Raw genomic sequence first — 25,263 nt, forward strand, 5'->3', positions numbered from 1 at the left:
TTATTTCAAGATTTTTTTGAAGAAGATGAATTGTAATAGGTTTTATATGCATCCCAGCAAGGCTTGATGCCTGAGTCACAACCAAATTCTGTAATGTTTTCTAGAACTTGGAGCTGAAATTCAATGGGATCTTTATGCAATATGAAGAATAAATATCTAAGTCAGAAATAAAGACTGCTGGATCCATTTAATTTTTCCTACTGATATAAACAGATCATCTGGATCTTAATATCCCTCTACAAGGGTAGCTTATAACTAGTTTCAGACTTGTGCAGTGCTGTGAAGGTTTCCAGACATAACTTTTTTTACTTATTGCCAACAGACAAGAAGTAATCTCTCAAGTTTCCCAAGATTCAAGAACAGTGTTTCTAGACTATAGCACATGCAGAAAACAGGCACTCTGAGCTCATGTAGAAAAGCTGCAGGTGGAGACTGACAACAGATTTTCCCATTTCAAAGCAGACTGCTCATTGCTGATCCTATTTTTGTGGTGCATACCTATAAATTAAATTAGTTGAAGAGAACTGCATATAGATTTTTAAAGAGCAAACATTAATAGTCTTCGCTTCTTAAATTTTAGCAGGTTTTTGTCATTCGGTTTAACAAAAGACTAGGGCATGATGCTTAAACACTTTGGTACTCTTTGCCAATAAATAAATCCACAAACAAATGTTTTCATTAATGAACAACAAAAACAACAGAACGTTAAATGTTCAATAAAAGCTCCAAGATTCTTCATGAAAAACAACTAACAGTTTACAGTCCCAGCTGTCACACAAAATGTGGAAAATATTTCAGTATCTCAGGCCTAGTGCTGAAAGCTGAGTGGCTGTATCCACTCGTTCGAGCTGGGCATCAACAAAATCGCTCTTCAGCTACCAGCAGACGCACACAGTATTTCTGCTTTCACTTCCTAGTCCTGGGAGAAATGTCAAATCAGTTATACAATGATCTATACCAACTTCAGGTATACCCAATTCTGTAAATGTTTTAGAACACGTTGGTCAGAGGTTGTTTCATAGGTCTAGGGAACAGACAGCAGTGGTAGTCTTACACTCGTGTGCTGGGCGATATTTGCTTAAATTCTTACTTACATTAAGGGAAATCTAGTTTCAAACATTTTTCACCTCAAGAAAAGACTGAATCCAGGCCTGCAGTTGCCTTAGTACTCTAAGCCTAGGAGTAATTTTTCTGTTTTATCTAAATGTCTAAATCTTCTTCCAGAACCTTTATCTCCTCATTCCAAGGGAGACAAATTTTTTGCCTTTAGGCAAATTTCTAAGTCTTGTTTTTACCTACACCCAACTGATCTTGTTCCCCCCTCTTATTCACTGTTACCTATGCTTGCTTACATTGATTCTTCTTTCTCTGACTGCTCTTTTTCGCTTAAAGGAAAAGCCATGGCTTATACAACACTGCACTATGAAAGCCTGCGGCGTTACTCTCATCCCCTCCAGCATTTTCTTACTTACTTACAATTTTATATTAGTCTTTTCAATCTGTTTGAATAGCAGCTATCAGGTTGTTAAAAGTCTATATCCTGCTATAGCAATTACGGCATTACCCAGAAAAAGCTGGGTAGCTTTAAAAGACAACTGGTAGCTTTAAAGACAACTAATTTGTAAGCTGAAATATACCCAGTAACTGTTGTAGAAAATCTGAGGATCTGTGAAAATAAGATTGTGGCATCACTACATAGCTCTGTTCATATTGTGTGAGGTATGCTGTTTATAAATTTCATATTTTGTTGCAATCATGCAAGAAGATTAATTCCATTGAGATTAGGATTATGTAACACTCATGATGTTTCTTTAATTTATAAGGACACAGACACTAATGTAAAGACATTGCAAAAGTATAAATTGAAAAACTAGACCAAAAGAAATAATTTTTCGAATATCTTTTGTGTAGCTGCCTCATGATGTGTATTTAAGCACTGGAAATTAATCTCGTCAGTATATACAGAGATTTTAACTCCCATTAACACTAATAGAAGTTAAATCCATAAATCCCTGTCTATCACTGTTAGAATATAGCCATTCTGCCTCATTTTTGCATGAACCTGCAATTTACTAACACTTTGTCTACAGAAATAAAAGCTACAGTCAACTTTAGAGTAACTATTAAATGAATCTGAATTAAGAAAATAAAAGATTTTCAGATTGTCACCTTTGTTCCTACTTTCTGTTCTTGAGTCTAGTAAATATGTTCTGGAAAAGTTCTCCAGTACAAATGCTTTACATGAAGCATTAACCTTGGAATTCTTCCCTTGAATAAGTTTGAATTATTTTGTCATCAGTTCTGCTCTCATGTCTTCATTCTATTCCGAATACTTGGTACTTTACACACCCTGGGTGTGCATTTTTAATTACAATAGCCAAAGTTATCACTCAGCATGAAAGACACGTGCGCTCAGATTTTTTATACATCATACCCATACTACAAAGACTTATCCAAAATCATATCCAAAAACATTGAAACTATTTTATAATACTTCAAAAGGAAACAGTAAAATTATACAACTTATCAAAAAAGCTTTTTTTCAAAAAGAAAAGAATCTGTTTTCTACATAGCCTTTTCCCTTTTCCAAATAGACTACACAGCGTGCTATCAAATACAGTCATTAACAGCTGGTAGGACAGGAAGTACTCTGAGACTGTGATTCAGGCTGTAATTTTCTTTAAAAGCCAACACGATCACACCAAGGTGTGGGCTGATAAGCATTTTTTAATGTCATACCTCTCCCTATGTCATTACTAGCATTATAACAATGGTGCCAGATCTCTTTCCCCCCCCCCCTCCTAAATCCTCCTAGATTATAATACCAATTTACACTGTAGTAAAACTCAGCATCTCTGGGACAATTTGGTTTCTTCAACAACACAAAATAGTCCTTATGACTTCAAAATCTGTCTCACTTATTACATAGTCCTCAGCAGGCCCAGTCATCTCGTACAGGACAGAAATTGGGTTCTGTATCTTTTCTCACTCCCAAGCACTTTCCTTTGTGCCTTCAGCTAGTTAACCATCTTACCCAGGAAGCACTACTCTGCCATCTGGATTCTCTAGAATAGATGAATAGATTATCTAGAATGGATTCTCTAAAGGCAGGTGTCTCTAGACAGGGATCTGCAGACTGTCACCTTCCTCCCTCTCTCCAAACTTCAGGTAATCCCAGCTCACAGGCTTCTCTGCTTCTCATGCTCCAGCTTGCAGAAGCTTTTACTTTCTCAACAACTTCATCCAGGGTTTTTGGCACAGAGAAGCCAACAAAAATCAGCTCCTTCTAGCTGTAGCCTTCTTCTCAGTTCAGAAAGGTGCCACCTTGCAAGCCTTCTACCAAACATTACCAAACCCTAGAAGCAAATTTAACCCCATACCTTTCCTTCCCAGAAAAAAACAGCCAGCTACTGTGTCAAGGCATTTCTTGTCAGAGACTTTGAGCCAGTGTGAACAGATATTGATCAAACATTTTATCACAATCAAAGACATTGAAAGTGAATTAAAACCATATATATTGAATACACATAACTGAGAAAAAGTATGTATTCACTATTTCTTCTTTACCTGTTTTTAATGATAAAACAGTAATCTTCAAAAACACTTCTGGGGAACTCGATTTTATTCCCTTCTTTAAAAAATAAGCAGTCTTTACATTGCCTGATCTTTCAGTAACTAGATTTCCTTTTCAGTTTGTAGATTTCCAAAATGTAAATGTATAGGAACATATGAAAGCTAATTTATTGGCATAACAGGATTAGTTAAAGAAGATTGCTAGTCTGCTTCCCATCTACAAACATTGTGTGCTACAATATTTGGGATCTCTCAAAATCCTCTTTTTAGTTGCTCTATCTTCTTTTCTAGATTTAAATTGAATAAAGGTTTATCTACTTGACTCCTAGTAGTACTAAAGGGATAGATTACTGAAAATTTGATGTTTCTGGTCAGTCTTCCTTAGTTTTGAAATATATTTTTCCTGATTTTTGTGGATGTTATGAAACTAGCTACTCTACAGTTCCAGAAAATTGAATATATAAAATATGTAATTTGCATGCCTTAATATAATGTGTATTATATATAATACATAGTGTGTATATATATAAAAAACACTTTTCAAAGTGTATGTTTATACTTTACACTGGTTAAGTCTTTCATTCATTTTGGATAACTTTACTGCAATTTTTAAATATTTTTACTAGACCTTACAGTGTAACAAGTCTGTTTCCCAGCTTAGCAAAATGTAGGGAAAATGTTTCAGATTTATGCCTGTTACTACTGTTCTGATATGACTGTAGTATTACAAACCAAGGTATTTGAGATCTATCAAAATAAAGTTAGGATTGGCTTTTCAATGAGTAATCTCTACTTCCATCCCCTTCATCATAGATATAGTGGTAGTGTTGTCTAGGCTGGAAAACATATCATAGGATTGCAGGAGACGTGCATCTTTCTGAACCAGCAGCCAAAAGGCAGATTATCTTAGCACTTTTCAAATGCCATTAGATGTCTTTGTGTAGACAAACAAATTGTTCCCTTTCTCCTCAGTACTGGTACAGTTCAAATCCACATTAACTTTTGTGTGTTGCCATGGCGTTAGTGTAGAACCTCTAAACCAGCTTGATTTTCCTGAATTTCTTGGTGCGCTTCATGCCTGTCAATAAATTTAAAGAAAACTCATATCGAGTCAGATTTGTTTAAGGTTAGAGAGAGATCCCTTCCCACGGCTCATTTTAGCAGGTGTTTAAGATGCTGGAGTTAGTAGGCCCTGCTTCTAGACTTGAGCTAGTTCAGCTTTTGTTTTATTTTACCCTATTTACGCAATTATAGACAATGTCATACTTACCTACCAACACAAGAAAGGCTGCAGGGAAAGTTAGTATGGAATTCCCAAATTCCTATTTGATCTAATTAGGTTATATTTCCCTGAGGAAATGAAAGAGAGGATGATTTGCCCCATCCCTGGCAGTGTTCAAGGCCAGGCTGGACGAGACTTTGGGCAACCTGGTGTAGTGGAGGGTTTCCCTGCCCATGGCAGGGGGGTTGGAACTAGATGATCTTTAAGGTCCCTTCCAACCCTAACCATTCTATGATTCTATGATTTCAAATACATGTTTTCAATAAAGATTTCTACTATTAGCCCATTCAGTCACTCATTGAAACCAGTCATATTCTAAGTGCTAACATATAAGATGTATTAATAACAACACGGAATATAAAGCACCAAAAATTCAACTGAACAAATGAATAATATCTCAGAAAAAAACTCAATTTTTCACTTAGCAAAAAATATTTTCTGCTGTTAGAGCAAAGACATTTTCAGGGGCACATCATTCATCTGCAGAAAAAAAAGAAACAGAATCTTTTGTCAACCGAGAACATGGCAAAGATCAACAAAGACAGAGGCTTAGTGCATGATGTTTGTTCATGTAATTGTCGTGTCCATTTTCATCTAATCCTTTATACTACTGCTTGAAAGTGCAAACATTTTAAAAGCCCCTGAGATACGGCGTAAAAAAGCAATTACATTGAACAAGTTCTAAAATGTAATTTTAGTGTAATGCATTAGGAGTTTGGAACACACAACTTCCATTAAGAATGGAAGCAGTATATTCAATCTTCAGTTAATAAATATTCTACAACATGCAGTAAGAGCTGTGACAAATGTTATTATACAGTATGTCAGTACTGTGTTTAATTATTTTTTTTAAGAGTAAACATTGTAGATATTAACTAGCCTAGACTCTTGATATCATGATTATTTGTGAGCACGGAAACTAAAATCCAGCCACTAAAATCTATGGAAAAGAAGTAGATTTTGTAGCACACTGTTGAATTCAACAGATTTTGAATGTTTTGTAATAAAGACAAGAGAATTAGAACCTAAAAATCAAGGAGTCCTCATAGAAACTACTGGCTATATCCTTCTTTTAGCTATGGGTTTAATGACAAAGACTGATAGCTCTGTACTAATAGCATCCTGTAAGTGACTCCATACTTCCAGTAAGGGAAAGACTGAACTGAAGTAGTGACAGAACAGTTCTCATCCTCCAAACCATTAGCAGTGATGGCAAATGAGAAATTACTCAACCCAGAAGAACAGAAAGCAAGTGACATTCGTCTATGGCAGGCAGAATATTAACAGAGGTGATACCACTTCAGAATCCAAGGTTATGAAAACAGGTGACACACCTAGGAAGAGCACTTGGTGCACAAGTAGTGTATATACTTATTTGATGAACTCTGAATTTTGATTTTGTAAGGGAATCTGAGATGTCTGATATTACAGGTAGCAATTTTGAAATCCTTGCTTTAGCTAGTTATTTGCCAAAGTAGTTCTAGTTCTATTGACTTCAATACAAGTACTGCTGGACAGTTATTGGAATCAAACTCTGCTAAAGAATTAGGAAAAAATTGAATAAAACTTCACAGGACACCCGCCCGGATACCTAGTAGTTCAGAAGCATAAAAAAAGACAAGCAAAAACAAATAAAAAACAAACAAACAAAAAAAAACCACCTTAAATGAACACCTTCAATTCTGCATTTATACATCCATGGACAAAGAAAGAGAGAGCTCTTCATCCAAAATCCATCAACAATCTCTTCTGAATAGCTCAAATAATTTCCTAAATCTTCCTGAGAGCAGAGGCAAGTTAGCTCACACCCAAATCCCCAAACCATCTGGCCTGTCCTACTTAATGGAGTGGGTAAGAGCACCCACTGTTTTCAAACTAGTCTAGGATTAGAGGTTTTATCCAGGAACAGAACAAGTTCATCCTGCTCATCCTCAGCCTGCAATGGATCGAATCTAGAGATCCTAATCACCAACAAATTGCTTAACCAATTAACTTGAAGCAGGACCAGACAGGAAAGTTTTCCATGTCTTCGTGTATGGAGCTGCATACTTGCCTTTATGAAGCAAAATTGAAAGAGTCACAGGATTAGTAAGAAAAATTGCAAGAGGAAAGCTTTCTTCTAAGACCCATCAATGAAGACATTCCTTTCTGAGGGAGGAATCCTGTGGTTCTGGAAAATTCATGAAGTTGCTTCTTACTGAGGGAGTGGTGCAGTAGTGCAGTTGCTCCCAGTCTGTAATTCCAGAATGAGAATGATAAGGTCTTTAGTTTTACCCGTTGCCAAAATTGGTTCTGGAAAGAGAGCTTCCACCCGTGGAATAACCCAGGGACAGATCATTAGGAAGGATTCTGTGAGTCAGACAAACTCTTTATCATAATCAACAGCATGTCTGTATTGCTTCTTGCAATGAATGCCCTACAGCTATTCAGTACAGAAAAGCATGTTCTTGGGGATGTTTGGTATTAGTCAAATCTTGTTACTCTGACACAGATTTGACGTGTCAATTAAAGTTAAGTACTCAGCGATCAATTTAAATCACAGCTAATTTCTCTTTAGCTGTTATGGTAAATCTCTGACAAAATAATGAGTTACAGTTAATGGTGGAGCATGGAGTCTGTCACAATTTTTTTTCACTGATTAATTGAACTGCCATATAGCATAGATATATGCACTATCCTTGTTGCAGTTCAGACCTGTAATAATGCAAAGATGTAATAAAAATTAGACTCCTCTTATTTGCCATAATAAATCATGCCAGTGGAAAGATCACAAATGTTTATTAACATGATAAGCAAAATGATGAGTCATTTCAGTTCAGCCTAAATTTATTGATAATTAAGGACGCTTTTATCCTTAGATTTAAAATGTTTTCTCCCTCTAGTATTTGCACTTTGATATATTTACGGATGGCAATCAAGTCATCAATCAAGTCATAGTACAAGTCCTTTGTACTACCAGTTTAAAGATTTCAAACTTTTCCTATCCACTCTCACAGAACTGACTATGCTATCCAGTCCTATATCATCCTTTTCTGCACCTTCTTATATATTCTTTTTCTGAAAATGCATGGCTACAGAAGAGGCCTCACCATAGAAAATTTCAGTAATCATGGAATTCTAATTATTAAGCATAAGGAAATACAGAGAAATCCTTCAGAGTACACAAACTATATTTACATTTCTCAAATGTCAGTGTCAGGGTCTTCTACTTTGATTTTGGAATGACATTGGTAACTTGCATGGAAAATGATTTACCAATTTGAGGGGCTTGCTTAAATTTAAATACTTGAGTTTCTATACTAGGGAAATTTCATGAAAGACATACTGAAATCATTAGCTGAATAGCTTTTGGTTCAGTCTGAAATTTTCAGATATGTAAAGGAAAACTAAGAAAACTCCTTCAATTTACCCAAAATAATTAGGTTACCTAAAGTGAAGCCATAATGCTTAGGGCCAGTGACCAAATTTAAAATGGAAAGATGTTATTACCACAAAGTACTAATATGCCACAGGACATCTTTTCTAATTATACTAATCAAGGAGGCAATACAAAGCATGTCAAGTTGCATGTTTATCAGAGACTGAGATAGTAACTTTAGAAAATCTCACGAGTAAAAATTAAAACTATTAATGTGTTCTGTAACGTACTAGCTTTTCATGTGCAGCAGTGAGAACGAGAAAGCAAACCTGAGAGAGAAGACAATTGTGACCACCTGTATCCATCAATTCCCCACATGGTACCACCTTTGTATTAGTATAACAATATGCAAAATCATCCTTCACTTTTTATGAAAAAAATACTTCACTTTTTTTTTGATGGTTCTCTAAAATAAAGGAAAATAATAATTAATTCTAGCTATGGTAAACCAGAAAAGCATATCTTACAAGGGGAAAACTCATCTTAGAAATTGTAAAATAAAAAAGTTAGTGTTATGTTTTTACTGCTGTTCCACAGCAGTAACAACTTTAGTACTGTATTGGATTATGCAGCACTCATCTGGTTCAGAATATAAACATTTTCTGCTTAGAAAATTTTATCTTCCAGTTATGTGGTTAGTCTTAAATCTGACTTTTATTCCACAGTATTACATCTAAATTGAAATATTAAAGGTAAAATTGCTAAGAGCTTTTAATTAGCCTCATGCAAGCATCTTATTTAACAAATTACATCAAGATTAAGAAGTCAAAGTATATTGAAGATAATATGCATAAAGCAACCATAACATTTTGTAGAGCAAGGACCAAACATTTTTCATTTAACTAAGAAACAAAATTGAAAATGGAGTGACATATTCTCTACAACATTCCTTTGTAGATTGGTATACAAAGGATGTTGTGCTGACATATGAAATACTAATTTCTATTTCTAATATGATTATATTGCATTGGCAACTGAACACTTGATAACTTGTCATCTGATAACTTTGGGGAGGGGGTTGGATAGAGGGAGAAGAATGATAACACACATACCACTGTATGACCAAACAGTCTCATTCCTTATGGAGTGATAAACAAATTCAATAAAACAAATAGCTCACTATATTTACAAAAATATACTTACCGTATAAAAAAAGTGGCTTTTCAAGACATCCGCTACTTTTTTAGGCCAGGATTCCCTTGGGTCTTATTCTTCCTGATATGCATTCCTCTCCCTTGCAACATCTACCTAAACCACTTAAATCATTCCAACTTCCCTCCATGACTGTAGTAGTTCCCTCTAGTTCTGCCTTTTACTCCAGGTCACCCTGCTAATTTTCATTCCTCACTTCAGCCTTTGTGTAAGCAATTCTTTCCAACTTAGTAACTTCTAAGAAGTTTCTAAACTATCTTCTTAGAAACAGAGGATCACATCCAGCTTTCATTACAACAAAGTGCCATAGTTACCAGACTAAAAAAAATTCTTCACAAGAACAATATTTCTCGTAGTGCCTTTACATTCACTCTTAGCAGTGTTCTTGGAAAATCCACAAGACTTCCATGTTAAAATTTTACACCAAGCCAGCACAAATAAAGCAAGAATCATTTGACTACATTATGCAAAAGACAAGTCTAGATTTCACTTAGATAGATATATTAGTCAAAACTATAATACCATTTGGAACTGCAACACGTAGAGTTCTGGAAGATTATTCATTTATGCATGAAAGTTCGATGATTTGGTTCAAATGACAGCATTCAAAAACTATGAAAGCAGGTGATATGCAATGTCCAAATAAAGGGCATGTTCTGGAAACTTGATTTTATATATCTCTCTCGCATATCTAGAAAGATTCCACGTACAGTGTGTATTAAAAATGTATTAAAGAAACCAGTGGGAGTTAGGAAATTAATTTAATATCTTCAGGATTTATGCAAAAGTTTCCTTAAAGCAGTCTAGCTATATTTTTTATGCTACGGGAATATAGCTCTATCTGTATCAGTATAATGAAGAAGAAATCAACACATTCTGTTAAGTATGTTAGATTTCGCTGTATATAGGAGATTGCTGGTCAAAACGTTAGTACTGAAGCCCACAATGGCCTCAGATTCAGCATGGACAGCAAAACGCAATTACCTGATCTCCCAATTTTTATTTTATTGAGCCCCCTGAAGTAGATATCTTGATGATCTAAGGAAGTTCACCCTGTGGCTGAGGGTTTCAAAGGACAGTGGAGCAAGTGCAGACCCATAAAGCAATCTCATTCTGCAGAACCAGGGTACAGCAGCTGTTCAGGCTATGGCAGCCTTGAGGTTATAGAAGTGGCTTGAAATTCACCGCGACTGAAACGATGATTTCTCTCTCCCCTCAAAGAACCTTGCTAGCACAGAGCTATTTGAGTTAGGAGTCACTCCTCTGGTCAAGGAGCATGTGAGAATAGCAATCCTCTTGTAGGAAAGCAAATCAATTCTGGCAGTTTCATTCTGATCTCTGTGTTTGCATCAACCAACCCTATTTGTTTAAACCTTGTACTCACAATGTGTAATTACAAACTGAGATGATGAATACTAGTCCTTCATAAAATAGCAGTCAAATGTATCTCTTTCCTTTTGATAGATTCGGAATTTTTTTAGTGAATAATGACAGCAAATTTAAGTCAGAGTTTTCAGGAGACAGAACAATGAAAAATTGCATCAATGAAAAATTTAACTAAGATTTTTCCCATCTTAAAAGCTGGAAACAATTTAAACCAATAAACTCTAGGCAAACTGACATACAGAATAGCTTAATATAACCTGGAACATTACTCTGTTTGTCTTCATTTTCCATTTTTATTTGAACTTTCCGCTATACATTTTTCACCTGTTCTGAAACTTATACACATGAGAAGTCCTTCACAATGTAAATAATCTCATTCATAAACTCATCATATTCCACAGAGAAAAGTAAAATAAACAGACATATTTCAGGTTATACAACTTAAAAGTTAAAGTTTGGGTTTGGCTGAAGTGCAGATGAAGTCCTGACAGATGCAGTGCTCACACCCAGTGCCCCAAGTTTAGAGCTAATGTTTCCTTTAGAGCAAGGACTCCACAAGCTGGGACAAGCAGTAGAGCTATCACTGCTTGCACAACTTGTTGCTGCTTGGCTTTTTGATTTCATACAGGAATTTAGAAGGAGAACTAGCACTACATGGTGTTTGGGATATCATGCAAAGAAATAAGGGTATTTCAAGAGGTATTACATCATCTTACTGCACAGAAAACACCAAAAGTTCAGTCCTAGGAACACTGAGGCATGAGTTTGTCTAAGGATTTTAGATAAATTTAGAAAACAAAAAAAAAAAGCTTGTTTCTACATCTGTAAAGTACACAACCCTGGCTCTGGTTTCATCACGCCATGGTGCTAATTATGAAAAATAACAGCAGCTTCTCTTAAGAACTTTTTGTGGCTCTCGAGGCTGCCACTACCCATGATGAAAAAGAAATTTCACAGAAACACAGAATGGTTAGGGTTGGAAGGGACCTCAAAGATCATCTAGTTCCAACCCCCCCGCCATGGGCAGAGAAATCCTCCACTACACCAGGCTGACCAAAGCCTCATCCAACCTGGCCTTGAACACTTCCAGGGATGGGGCATCCACAACTTCTCTAGGCAACCTGTTCCAGTGCCTCACCACCCTCAATGTAAAAAATTTCTTCCTTATATCTAATTGAAATCTGCCCTCTTTCAGTTTAAATCCATTGCCCCTTGTCCTATCACTACACACCCTTGGAAAATGTCCTTCTCCAGCTTTCCTGTAGGCCCCCTTTAGATACTGGAAAGCTGCTATAAGATCACCGCAGAGCCTTCTCTTCTCCAGGCTGAACAGCCCCAACTCTCTCAGCCTGTCTTCATAGCAGAGGTGCTCCAGTCCTTGGATCATCTTCGTGGCCCTTCTCTGGACTCGCTCCAGTAGCTCCAGGTCCTTCTTGTGTTGGGGACTCCAGAGCTGAACACAGTATTCCAGGTGGGGTCTCACGAGAGCAGAGTAGGGGCAGAATCCCCTCCCTCGACCTGCTTGCCACGCTCCTTTTGATACAGCCCAGGATACGGTTGGCTTTCTGGGCTGCCAGCGCACATTGCCGGCTCATGTTGAGCTTCTCATCCACCAGCACTCCCAAGTCCTTTTCCTCAGGGCTGCTCTCAATCCATTCTCCGCCCAGCCTGTACTTGTGCTTGGGATTGCCCCGACCCATGTTCAGGACCTTGCACTTGGCCTTGTTGAACTTCATGAGGTTAATTTCTTACAATCCTTTTCTGAAAGGGGGGTTAACAAATTCACAAACATTTTCTTTTTAAAAAATTGATTAACAAGTCCCATGCCTTTTCTATCTGGCACCTGATGCTATTTGCTTCCATTTGGCCAGAGTGCATTTTTCATGTCTGCTGAAAACAATAATATGAATTTTCATTCTCCAGATGTAGTTTTCCACTTACTGGCTTTGTCTTGAAAATTTATAAGGCTATATGAATACAAAACACTCTACTGAGACTTTATCTATATGATAATTTTATGATTATCTAGCAACATATGTTTGGTAAGCATCTTTTCAGCACATTGGGCTACTCTTATTCAAGCCGAGTAATTAAATTGACCAAAACAGCAAGATGCTGAAGATGTAAAAAACTATTTCTCACGAGTAAATGTTGCATATTGAGATTCCTGTTGTCCTTTACTATGTCTGTTGGTATGATTCTCAAAACTATATGACTGCATTTCCCTCATTTCATAAGAGCAAATATCGATACAACACTGGAATTTTAACAGTACCCACAATTTCTACACCAGTGGGGTTTTAACTAGCTATTCTAACCACTAATAACTACACCATAGATATCAGCCAAATTGCATTGCTCAGTCTCGAACACTTCATTTCCCCTCCTGGCTCAAAAAGTTTTCTTTTTAAAATTAATTTTAATTATTTTTTAACAATAAACAAGTGATGTTATTTAATTCTATTACATTCAGAAGTGTCACATCAGCTCTACAATCAGCTCCCATTTCCCCTCTACACCTAACATGTCTTTGTTTCTATTTTATTTTTATCTTCTTTCATTAATGCAGTAGTGCAAATAATGAAGACAATCACATTATAGAATCATAGAACCATAGAATGGTTTGGGTTTGAAGGGACCTCAAGCATCATCTAGTTCCAACCACCCTGCCATGGGCAGGGACGTCTTCCACTACACCAGTTTGCTCAAAGCCTCATCCAACCTGACCTTGAACACTTCCAGGGACGGGGCATCTACAACTTCTCTGGGTAACCTGTTCCACTGCCTCACCACCCTCTGAGTGAAAAATTTCTTCCTCTTACCTAAGCGAAATCTATCCTCTTTCAGTTTAAAGCCATTGCTCCTTGTTTTATCACAATATACCCTTGTAAAATGTCCTTCTCCAGCTTTCCTGTAGGCCCCCTTTAAGTACTGGAAGGCTGCTATAAGATCACCCCGCAGTCTTCTCTTCTCCAGGCTGAACAGCCCCAACTGAGAAGAGGAGGCTGAGGGGAGACCTGATTACGGCCTATAAATACTTGAGAAAAGATGGTGGGGAGGTAGGGGAAGGGCTCTTTACATTAGTGATGGGAGATAGAACAAGAGGAAATGGGCATAAGCTTAGTCAGGGGAGATTCAGGTTGGATGTTAGGAAGTATTTCTTCTCTGAAAGGGTTGTCAGCCACTGGAATAAGCTGCCCAGGGAGGTGGTTGAGTCCCCATCCCTGGATGTGTTTAAGAATAGGGTGGATGAGCTACTTGAGGATATGGTTTAATGGGGATTAGGGATGGTTGGACTCGATGATCTCTAAGGTCTTTTCCAACCTAGAAATCTATGAATCTATGAATCTATGAATCTATGAACTCTCTCAGCCTGTCTCCATAGCAGAGGTTCCAGCCCTCGGATCATCTTTGTGACCCTCCTCTGGACTCACTCCAATAGCTCCAGGTCCTTCCTGTGTTGGGGACTCCAGAGCTGAACGCAGTATTCTGGGTGGAGTCTCATGAGAGCAGAGTAGAGGAGCAGAATCACCTCCCTCGACCTGCTGGCCACGCTTCTTTGGATGCAGCCCAGGATACGGTTGGCTTTCTGGGCTGCCAGCGCACATTGCTGGCTCATGTTGAGCTTCTCATCCAGCAGCACTCCCAAGTCCTTTTCCTCAGGGCTGCTCTCAATCCATTCTCCACCCAGCCTGTACTTGTGCTTGGGATTGCCCCGACCCATGTTCAGGACCTTGCACTTGGCCTTGTTGAACTTCATGAGGTTCTCACAGGCCCATCTCTCCAGCCTGTCAATGACCGATATAAGTATAGTCCCTATGTCCTTACGCTCAGTGTCTCAATTCTCTCATTTCTTGACATAATGTAATGAGATGCTAGTATTCATTTTTATTTAAAAACAAATATTTTCATCTTTCAGAGTAGTAAAGTTTTAGGAAAGTGTGCAGCCTTAAATTCAACATTGTCTCTGACAGAGAGTATATACAATTCCAAAATGATGTCCAGAATTTTGAAGCACTCCACTCATCTTTTCTGTAAAAGCACCCTTGATTAAGACAGGAATGTCTGTACAAATTAATGTGACTCCACTGATACCTAAGCTAATTTATCATAAGGATTTATATGATCTTCATCACATTTGAAAAGAGGAGGAACATGTGTCCTCCTCAGACGGCTGTATGGCAATTTACTGTCCACACAACTTTCCACAGGGAACTGAGGCACAGAAAGTCTAAGTGGTGAGTCTAAAATATGTAAGGATTAGAGAAAGAAAAAATAAATTAATTTAGCTCCCTTACAGTGGGACAGTTTCTCACTGCCTAAGAGAGGGAAGTAGGAATGCCTACACCAGAAGCTGGGCACAAAAAGGTAACTCCATAAAAATCTTTTAATGCTTCTCTCATTTTGATTGTATAGAATCATAGAATAATAGAATAGTTTGGGTTGGAAGGGACCTTTAAAGGTCATCTAGTCCAACTCCCCTACAGGGATCAGAGACATCTTCAAGTAGATCAGGTTGCTGAGAGCCCCATCCAACCTGACCTTCAATGTTTTCAGGGATGGAGCATCTACCACCTCTCTGGGAAATCTATTCCAGCATTTCACCACTCTCATTGTAAAAAATTTCTTCCTTATATCTAGTCTAAATCTACCCTCTTTTAGTTTAAAACCATTGGCTTTTGTTCTATTGCAGCAGGCCCTGCTAAAAAATTTGTCCCCAGCTTTCTTATAGGCCTACTTGATGTACTGAAAGTCTGCAGTAAGGTCTTCCTGGAGCCTTCTCTTCTTCAGGCTCAACAACCTCACCTCTGGCAGCCTTTCCTCATAGGAGAGGTGTACCCTCCCTGTAATGATTTTTGTGGCCCTCTCTGGACCAGCTCCAACAGGTCCATGCCTTTCCTATACTGAGGACTCCAGAGCTGGATGCCATACTCAAGACAAATTACTGTAGGGCTAGAGTTATACGGAGTTATATGAACTCTATGTGGAGGTTGGATTTCCTCAGCTTGGGATTTTTTCAATTGCCCTGAAATGCATCTTTATTCTGATCCATTGTGTCCCCACTAATACAAATAGGTATCATGCTGACATTCAGCTAAGTAATTCTTTTGTCATCCACAGATGGACAGGGGATTACATGGCTAAGAAATGAAATAAAAGCTAAATCTCTATGCTTAATAAAGCTTTGCTTGTTTTCTCTTTCATTCAGGATTACCGAGTGAACATCTTTCTCCGTCAGAATTGGAATGATCCACGCCTTGCGTACAGTGAATATCCTGATGACTCTTTAGACTTAGATCCATCCATGCTGGATTCAATTTGGAAACCTGATTTGTTCTTTGCTAATGAAAAAGGTGCTAACTTTCATGAAGTTACAACAGATAATAAGTTGTTGCGAATTTTCAAAAATGGAAATGTACTTTATTCCATCAGGTGAGTCTCTAATTAAATGATTTTTTTTTGATAGAAGCTCAAAAGTGTACCTCAGAATTGCCAATGGGTATCTTCAGTTGCTAGCCATGAAGAACTAGAACTAAAGTACTTGTGGTTTTCGAATACAGAACTTTATCATCATTACTGTTCATTGTTAATACCGAAATAGAAAATGATCGCTCATTAGGCATGCACATAGTAAAAATAATAAAAAAAGTATCTTTCCTATTTTAGAGTACAGGTACTGAGCCTAGAGGAACTCGGACACTTGCACAGAGCAAATAATCCTGGAGTATTATAATCTGAGCTGGCCCATGTAGGAGTTTCACAGGCTGTAGCCTCCAATTTCATGACAATCCAATGTTATTTCTTTTTCACCGTTTTAGATATTGCAGTTACACTTCAACATGGAAACATGACCTGTTTGAAGAAGTGTGACATTTAAAGAATAGTTCACTTACTGCTGGAGATGGAGAGAAAAAGGGAAAGTAAACTTTTTTAAAGTTTTAAGAAGCTGTAAGCAGCACTTCTTTTATCTTCTCTTCTCCCTACTTTCTTTTTATTAATGCAAACACTGGTAGGCCTTTTACCTCTATCTTCAAAAACATACTCTAATGAAAAACACATTGGATATAAGGATACTAATGCCTCCTTAGACGTGGTATAGATTTGGTATTAATACAGTGACCTACTTGTGCAAAATGTTACACTTTTAAAATAAATACACCTCTTGTCCACCTAGCCTTTGCTTTGCATTTTTTTATGACACTGCATTAGTGGCTAATTGGACTTTTTGAAGAGATGTCAGGAATCTGTAAAACAGTTTGTATACTAAGAGAAAAAGAAAACATTTGTGACGTGTGTGGTTCTATCAGTGGCAAGGGAATCTCCTTCCTCCCTCCTTCTAGTGCAAGTGGGCAGTGTCTTGTCAAGATTACACAGAGAGAAAGGGTTCGGTTAAAATTCCTATGAGCATTCTGTATCCAAAAAGAGGTCAGTCCACTAGTCTGGGAACATAATCATTCTTCAATGTCACAACATGTGTTCTGTTACTAGAAACAGATGAAAAGCAAGTAAAAAGGATTCCTTCTCCGGACCCAAGTAGAAAGTAGAGCTAAATCAATTACCTCCAGACTGTCTGAGTCACCCTGAGAGGCACTGGCAGTTGTTTCACTCTAATCAAATAACTCCTCCTCCTTGCCCTATTCCCCCCAGATACATACGACACAGCGTATAGACACCACCACTCAATTGAAGCAATTCTGGATTGCAACTTCAATAGAATTCAGACCAAGTTCATGGTCACATGAAATGTGGAAAAAAAAAAAAAACCAAACGTGAGAAATATTATAATATTTAATTATAAAAGCAAACATTGACTATGATGAAAGCAGATGCCAGATAGCTCCTGTGTTTCTTATTGAGCCAGAAAGTTTATGTTGCCATGATTTAATTAAGAACTATTACAATTTCTGAAATAGATTTAAAATCATATAATTGGCATCTAGTTGAGTTGTTATGTGAATTTGAGTCTGTTAAGCTTTTGATGAGTAGAGACATGCTAATTGCTAATGTGATATTAAGAGGAAAAAAAATATTTCTAAATTGGCTTTTTCTGTTCATTCCCTAATGTCTCCTCCTCCCCTAATTGCACTGGAACTGTTCAGACAAGAAAATAATGAGAAGATTCCCGTTCCCCATTCAATTAATACTAAAATACTTACTGAAGCATGAAGTAAAGTCCAGGTGCCTCTTCTATGAAATGCCATGTTATTAGCCTACTAGTCAGATATTGAATTTGGAACCATTTTTGATGGCATAAGAATAGGGCCTGGGTCTGAGTTCCCTCCTCAGACTGTCCCCCGGCAGCTCAGTCACTGGCAAGCCAAACAAAAGTTACAACCAAAAAAAAATCAAGGAGCTTTGGAGAGGCAAAAAGTATGGTAAAAGAAATTTACAGCCATACTTGCCACCTACTGCCCATTTCAGTTTAGCCTCAATGCCAAAACCACAGGAATGGGTTTAAGAGAGCGGGATTAGAACACTGTCGTTCTAGAAAAGCCTTATACATAAGGAATTGAGCTCAAGCCCCTCAGGTTTTTGGACAACATTCTATCAACTGAACCGATAAATGAATGTGGGATAAAATTTTCATGCAAGATATTTTCTAGCAAGAAGAAAGGTGCAATCATGGCCCTGAATCATGACTGCATACCTAAATATGGCCAGTGAGGGAAAACGTGCCTTTACCTCTTACATTCTTTCTCATTCCTCCGAGAAGTATCACTCTAAAGATAAGTTATTGTATTGCTATGTAAAATGTAAAAATGCCTCTTTTGCCTATAGGTTGAAAAGTATTTCACAGAAGATGTCAGGACTAATGTGAAACAGCTGCAGTTCAAAATCACAGGCATATTTCAGTCTACCATCAATATCATAAAATGTTATCTTAAACCTTTGTGTTGACAATTTGAGCACCTTATTTTAGGACAATAACACATAAATTACTTTGCCACTATGATTTGCAGCTGACATCTGTTATGAAATTCTTGCAAATCTGGGTAAATTTTATGTCAAGGATTTGAAATACTGTAACAGTACAATAATTCTGCTGCAGCACAAAAAAAGCATGCTGTTGCTGCGTTCCTTTAGATTTTCATAAAGTTAGGCAACGGTAGTGAAAAATTTGGTTTTTTGAAAGTCTGTAATAATTTTTTTCCACGTTGTCATACTAGGCTGAACGAGTTAAATGAGTTCAGCCAATATACATAACTTTTGAGAGCTTTCTGATGAAAAAATGTATTTTCTTTTATTTCTAATGACTTCTAGTGTTTTCATGCATTCTTTTTGCGCAGTTCTATGGCATTTTTGTGGCATATTTTTAATTTTTTTTTTGTGTTCTTTCAGATTGACTTTAATACTATCCTGTCCAATGGATCTCAAAAATTTTCCAATGGATGTGCAAACATGTATAATGCAGCTGGAAAGCTGTAAGTTTGCGTAATGTATTATCCTATAAATACTTTTGTATGTATTTCCACAGCTATGCAGGAGGTAGAAAGACCCCTTGTAGTTGGACAAGACAAATTTTAAAAAAGCAATCCTCTATTTTACCAAAAGAATCTGTGAAATATACATGAATTTCAAAGGATGAGATTGTTTCATCCTTACTCATACTGAAAAGCAAGACTTTTGCTTAAATCCAGAGCTACTACTAAACTTAAGTAACCAGAGCGAGTTTACCTTTATGCAAAATTTATGCGTATGGGGAGTAACCATCGGGTCTTCCCTGTGTTCATGCATACACAGGGACAGTAATATGAAAGAGAATAAAGGAAACGTGAGAATAACTTAAGGAAGTGATTTATGTGAATATCCTGAAATTGATAATAACTCGATGCCCTTAAAAGCTGGAAACAAGATGATATACACTGTGTCCTTGCTCTTTGGATTCCTGCCCTAGCTATAGTTACACATCTGTAATTTTTACCTAATCATCCTAGAAGGGATTAGGGAGAGGGTTTACTACAAGGGAGAACTGCAGAAGATTGCAAAACATATATATGTGTATGTCCATGTACCTACATAGGGTATGTCACTCACACAGCCCTCGTTCTCAAGTGAGGCAGTGCCTTGGATCAATGGAACACCCCCTAGAAAATCTTGGGAATGGCTGTAGAGACCTTACTTTATGAGGAGGAAGAAATCCATACAAGGCATCATCTAGCTAGGGATAAAATATGAGTATGTTCTGACCATCAGCCATAACACTGGAAAAATTTCTAGCATTTTCCAAAGACTCTGGGCTTAAAGGAGATAGCACAGATAGCTTAACATTGAAAACATGCAGCAAAACACAGAAAGAGAAAAAGATCTGATAGCTTTCTAGCTCAAAGAAGGTCTGACAGTTTGACCAAATCTGTTGTTACACTAGAATTTCAATGGAAATAGTGAAATTACAACTCCATGTGTTTTAAATAATCTCTTCATAAATCACCATTTCTGTTACACACAAATATCTTGAGGAGAGCAGAGAAGAAGGTAAAAATCAGCTTAGACAAGTCAGAAGACAGGCTTTGCAGAATTATTATTCAGATAACAGCAATACTTTTTATGTGAAATAAAATCAGCATTTGTCAACTCACCTCATCATGTACTGTACTTGCCTCCCTTGATGATACCTCACTCAGAACATAAAAGAAGACAGAAATCATGCAGCAGCTATGCCATTTCAAGGCACACACACACACACAGAGAGACAAAAAAGACAAGACCAAAGAATCTGTCTGATGCTATGATCTGATCTAACATAGTATGTATGAGGAGGAAGGCACAGATATGCATTAAGTTCTCATTTTCCTTGTGATATGAAGTATTTGGGATTTGCTTTTTCTCCTTAAAATGAGAAGACTTTGGAAGAGATTACTAGCAAAAAAAAACCCCACCTCCTAATGATTTGAAGAACAAAAATAAAATAAAACAAAGCATTCTTTGAAAGATTTCAGAAATCTTAAGTTTGTGAAATTTAATGATAGGGGAAAACAGATAAATAATAAGTACTCAATGTCAGATCTAGATTTACAGTTTTAAGATCAATAGGTAAAATATTTCAGAAAATAATTTTCTGCATGTAGAATGAACATACTGAATTATCTGAAATGTGTAAGAGACCAGAAACACAACACGTAACTTCATTAAACTATTTCTTGTGTTCTTTTTTTACTGGAACAAAGTAGCATCTAAGAGAAGGGGGAGGTAACTACGTATCAGTCAGTATGTCAGAAATGTTTGTTGTATGGATAATGGTATGCTTTTACAAAAAAAAAAAATTACAGGGTAAGTATGAAAGCCAGATCTATCTTTCACTACAATGGGCAGACGGTAATATTATAAAGCAGGCTTTCAATATGAGGGCAATGTCTGAACCTGACAGCACAAATTTTCTTGACTAAAATTGAGAGATAGTTATTTGCTGAAAATGTCAAGGAATTTAGGGCAATATTATATATTCAACATTTAAGCAAAACTCCACAGTCAAGTCAAGCAGATAATCCTGCTAATAACCTATGTCAACTTCATAATTAATGTGACTAAATAAAAGGTCAGTATGAGGCAGCTGTATCAGAGTACATACAGATGGCAGGCATATTCACTACGTACAATTATGTTTCCAACAGAACATACCATAGCATTTGCCTGAACAAGCAAAAGTATAATTAAAAAAAAAAAAAAGGTGTTCAAAGTTATGAAATTGTTGCTTTAACAACTTCATAAAACTCAGCTGTATTTTTCCTCTCTTTCAGCCCTTCTGAGGGCAGGTCATACAACAACTGAGCACTCTTGAACAAACAGGCATCTATTTTGCTTTATAGAAACCTTGCAGGAGCTCACCATTCCCACAAAATGCACCACGGGGAACCAATACTTATTAGTTGAATAGCACTGTAGAGGTTCTACTGTATTATCCAGCAGAGCATTTTTCACTGAAGTCTTGTTTTTAATCATTCAGTTCAGTGGGAGTAAATTCCCCGCTGCATATTCACATAGTAGAAAGAGGCAATGTTCACAAAAGAAGAGCCGAACAAAATACAAATGAGTGCTCCAAATGCTTCTAGTTACAGAGAAAGATCAAATTTGATTTTATAAGGAAGTTACAGGTAATAAAGCTTTCCCCATATCACCTTGTCTTATTCTATTTTACCTGTAACTCCAGATATTGAAAAATAGAGACTATGGGCAAAACTGCTGGCCTGAGGCAGAAAATTTTGCATCATGTGGGAGCTTCGGGTACACCTACATGTCTGATAGCAAAATAACCAGTTAGATTTGCAAGAACAAGACAGCAGTTCTCTGAAATTACTCTGGGAGAGATCCAAAGACGACAGGCACAGTGACATCAATTTGCAGGCTCCTAGGCCTCCAAGAGCAGAAATTCACCTGCCCAAAACCATTTTCTCTATACAGGAAGTACAGGAAGGGAAATAGACACCTTGGAGGAGTTACAAAAAATATCTACATGATGGACAGGAGAGTAACTAGGTAAAAAAAGTTTTATATGAGTCTGAACTTTGACCAATTTTCAGAACTTAGAAAAAGGTGAGCAGAAACATTCAAATTCCAGCGTCTTTAGCTGAAAACAGGCATCCAGTTCTCTTTAAAATTATAGAAGAAAAAAGGAGGATGGGTGCATTCAGCATTTTCCCAGGCTTCATATCAAATCTCCTGAGGTAAGAACCGACATAACCCTGAGAGTCTGAATCCATCCAAGCATCTCTAATTTCTAGGCCACAGTGCCATACTCTCCTGTGGCTGTCTGGCTTACATTTCTTGGTGCATAGTGAGACAACTGAAAGAGAGGAATGGAAGCACTAACCCTGGTGGTTAACGCACAGTCTGGGGAAGTGGAAGACGTGAGGTTTCAAAACTGAGAACACAGTCCTCTCAAGTCATGAGTAAATGATCTGATCATCAGGCTGTTATAGAAACCAGAGTGGTTGCAGAAGCAAAACAGCAGCAGCCATGATTCCAGATGTTTCTTTTTAAAGAGATGTTCATTGCTGTTTTTTTCCACTGAGTGCCAACTTGGGTAGAACATTGTACAATTACAAATTTACAAGGCCCATTTATCTCACAATATCTTTAAATTGTATCTGATCTAGCAAGCCTTGCATTTGCATGTGTCACTAAGCAAATTAGACTGTTTCTAATAGATCACTCTTCTTTTTCTTGCTCATCTTACCACTAGGTTGCAGAGAAAGACTGACAGTTACTTATAAAGGACACATCACAGGTTTTACCTCTGCTATAAAACAAATAATTTTGTTTAGTACTAGACACATTCCTTCAATATTGATAGTTACCCCAGCATAGAAAGCTCTAAGAGGAAAATTGACATATAGCTTCTCTTCCCAAATAATATTTTTATTTTTAGCCAGCTCATGTAATGTATTTTTCCAAGGTCAGTCTAAGCAGCTGGATTTGCCTCTGGTTAAAGTACTTCACTTCTATCATGAAGTGTCTGAAAAATATTTAAGTGGAAATGTCTTCTATTTTTAAAGGATTTATTTTACCAAATGATTTCTCAGCAACTAGAATGAGCTGCTTTTGTATCTTAGAAAGGAAGCAAATGAAAATGCACATATGAAATAATTCCTTCTACATTTCTATGCTTTACACTGAGGCAGCCTATAGGCATGTGAGATAATTTTAGCTTTACTCTGCTTGAGTAAGATACAAAGAAATGTCAGCTACATATTTATTTTTGTGACCCGTCTCCCAAGAAAGAAATGTTTTTTTTCATGTGCTAGAGCTTGTTGTCCTCTCTTTTTTTAAGTTGCACTTTTATCTTACAGCATTCTTTTATTCATATATTACAACTTTAAGTGACATTCACTATTGTCGATTTTTCAAAGAATAGTGAAGACTAACTCAGTTATGAAAGAAGAAATATGCTATGAAAAACAACATATGTAAGAGATAAAGTAGCTGCGCATCTCATAATTTTATTTTGATGCTTATTGTCTCTCTTAATAAATTAAACAATGGTCTTTTTTTTTTCTATTTTGATTTATGTAGGCTTTTTAGTCTTTCTAAGCAATCATCCTCCTGTATTTTGGATTTTTAGATAAAATTCATTCTGTTCTACTTAACGCTATTATCTGAATAGCACAATTTCTTTCCTTCCAGTCTCCAAATTGGAGACTGTGCAAATAGAAAAATCTATAAGCAGGCTATAGCAGGACAGGCTACTAGTTTACAGAAAATGATGTGCGAATTGTTCCTCTCCCTCAACAGCCCGAAGACACCATAAGAAAGATGATAGAACTGGAGTGTATTTCTTATCTTCCAGGGAACCTCAGATGTCTACCTGAGTGACAAATTATGGACACACTAGGGCAATGCCTACCCATGCCTGAACATGTGGAAACCATACCTCTTCTTGTCTTTCCATTTCAGTAGCAGGAAAGTCAAGAACTCTGCAGATGGGTGACTCAGCCCACTGGACGTAGATGAAATGAGACCTGACACACAGTTAAGAAGAGCTAGATATTTGCAGTCTTCAGCTCCTGACCAATGCAGGATGAAAGAGCAGCAGTAACTGTACAACTACTACTGAACCCACAGAAACTAACATAAAAGTGACAGCTGAAAATCTATAGGCTTCAGCAAGGAATATTGGGTTTGAGAGATGTGGTAGAGGGCTGGGCCCAAAATGCTATTATTCTCTGAAATTCAGACTAAGAAGGATAAACTTGTAACTCCCAAGGGAGAGATTCTATCAGAACAACTTAGAAGGCAGTGCAAAGGGCAAACCCTTTGCAAAGTGTCTCAGAAGTACATAGATTAAAATCCTGCTTTCTTGGAGATCCAGAATAAATTTAGATTGAAATGCATCACAGCAGATTTCTAAAGCTAATATTTTCAGTATGTAATGTATATAAGAAGAATTTATTCTAACCTTAAGCCAAAACCAGATTCGTTAGTTCTGTCGTATCTTCCCACTGTTATGTTGCTTGGAATTTAGGGCACAATTCAAACCTCTGCCATGTTCTTAGGAACAGTAATGTGCAGGCAGTCTATCCTGGAGGCTTACTGTTGGGATGTCTAACAGAAAAGTAGTGAAATAACTCTAGTCAACATGACTGTAATCCTTGTCTCAGCTGCATACCTAAAGAACTGTACAGTTTGCTGAAAAATCCAATGTTCCTCTTAGAGAAATGAGAATAGAATTTAGCTAAATCACTGGGATTAACAGAACTATAAAATAAATTCTACAGTCAAACTAAACTCTCTTGTACAATAATGCTAGATATTCAGCTCAGTTGTTTCGTGCTATTCATGTTTGTTTATTGAACAAAAGGTTAAGAATTAGGTTTTAATACACCTGTAGGCATTATAAAATGACACAAGGGAAGCATGGCCTTCCTGGAATAAAACAGAATGAGTACACTTCGATAATTCTTCAAGACAAATTTATTGGACGTCCACTGCCTTGCCTATGAGATTATGGGCTTTTAAT

The 25,263-nt window shown here is 37.1% G+C and overlaps 1 protein-coding gene across 1 annotated transcript in view; it reads left to right on the plus strand.

Moving 5' to 3' along the window:
• Positions 1-25,263, plus strand: part of GLRA3 (glycine receptor alpha 3) — a 90,266-nt gene that overhangs the window by 34,940 nt on the left and 30,063 nt on the right. Inside the window, 2 exon segments of the mRNA XM_086611886.1 lie at positions 16,021-16,244; positions 19,152-19,234. Of these exon segments, the coding sequence (XP_086468012.1) occupies positions 16,021-16,244; positions 19,152-19,234 (307 nt within the window).

The sequence above is a fragment of the Tauraco erythrolophus genome, chromosome 5, assembly GCF_009769465.1.
Source record: "Tauraco erythrolophus isolate bTauEry1 chromosome 5, bTauEry1.pri, whole genome shotgun sequence".
Lineage (NCBI taxonomy): Eukaryota > Metazoa > Chordata > Aves > Musophagiformes > Musophagidae > Tauraco > Tauraco erythrolophus.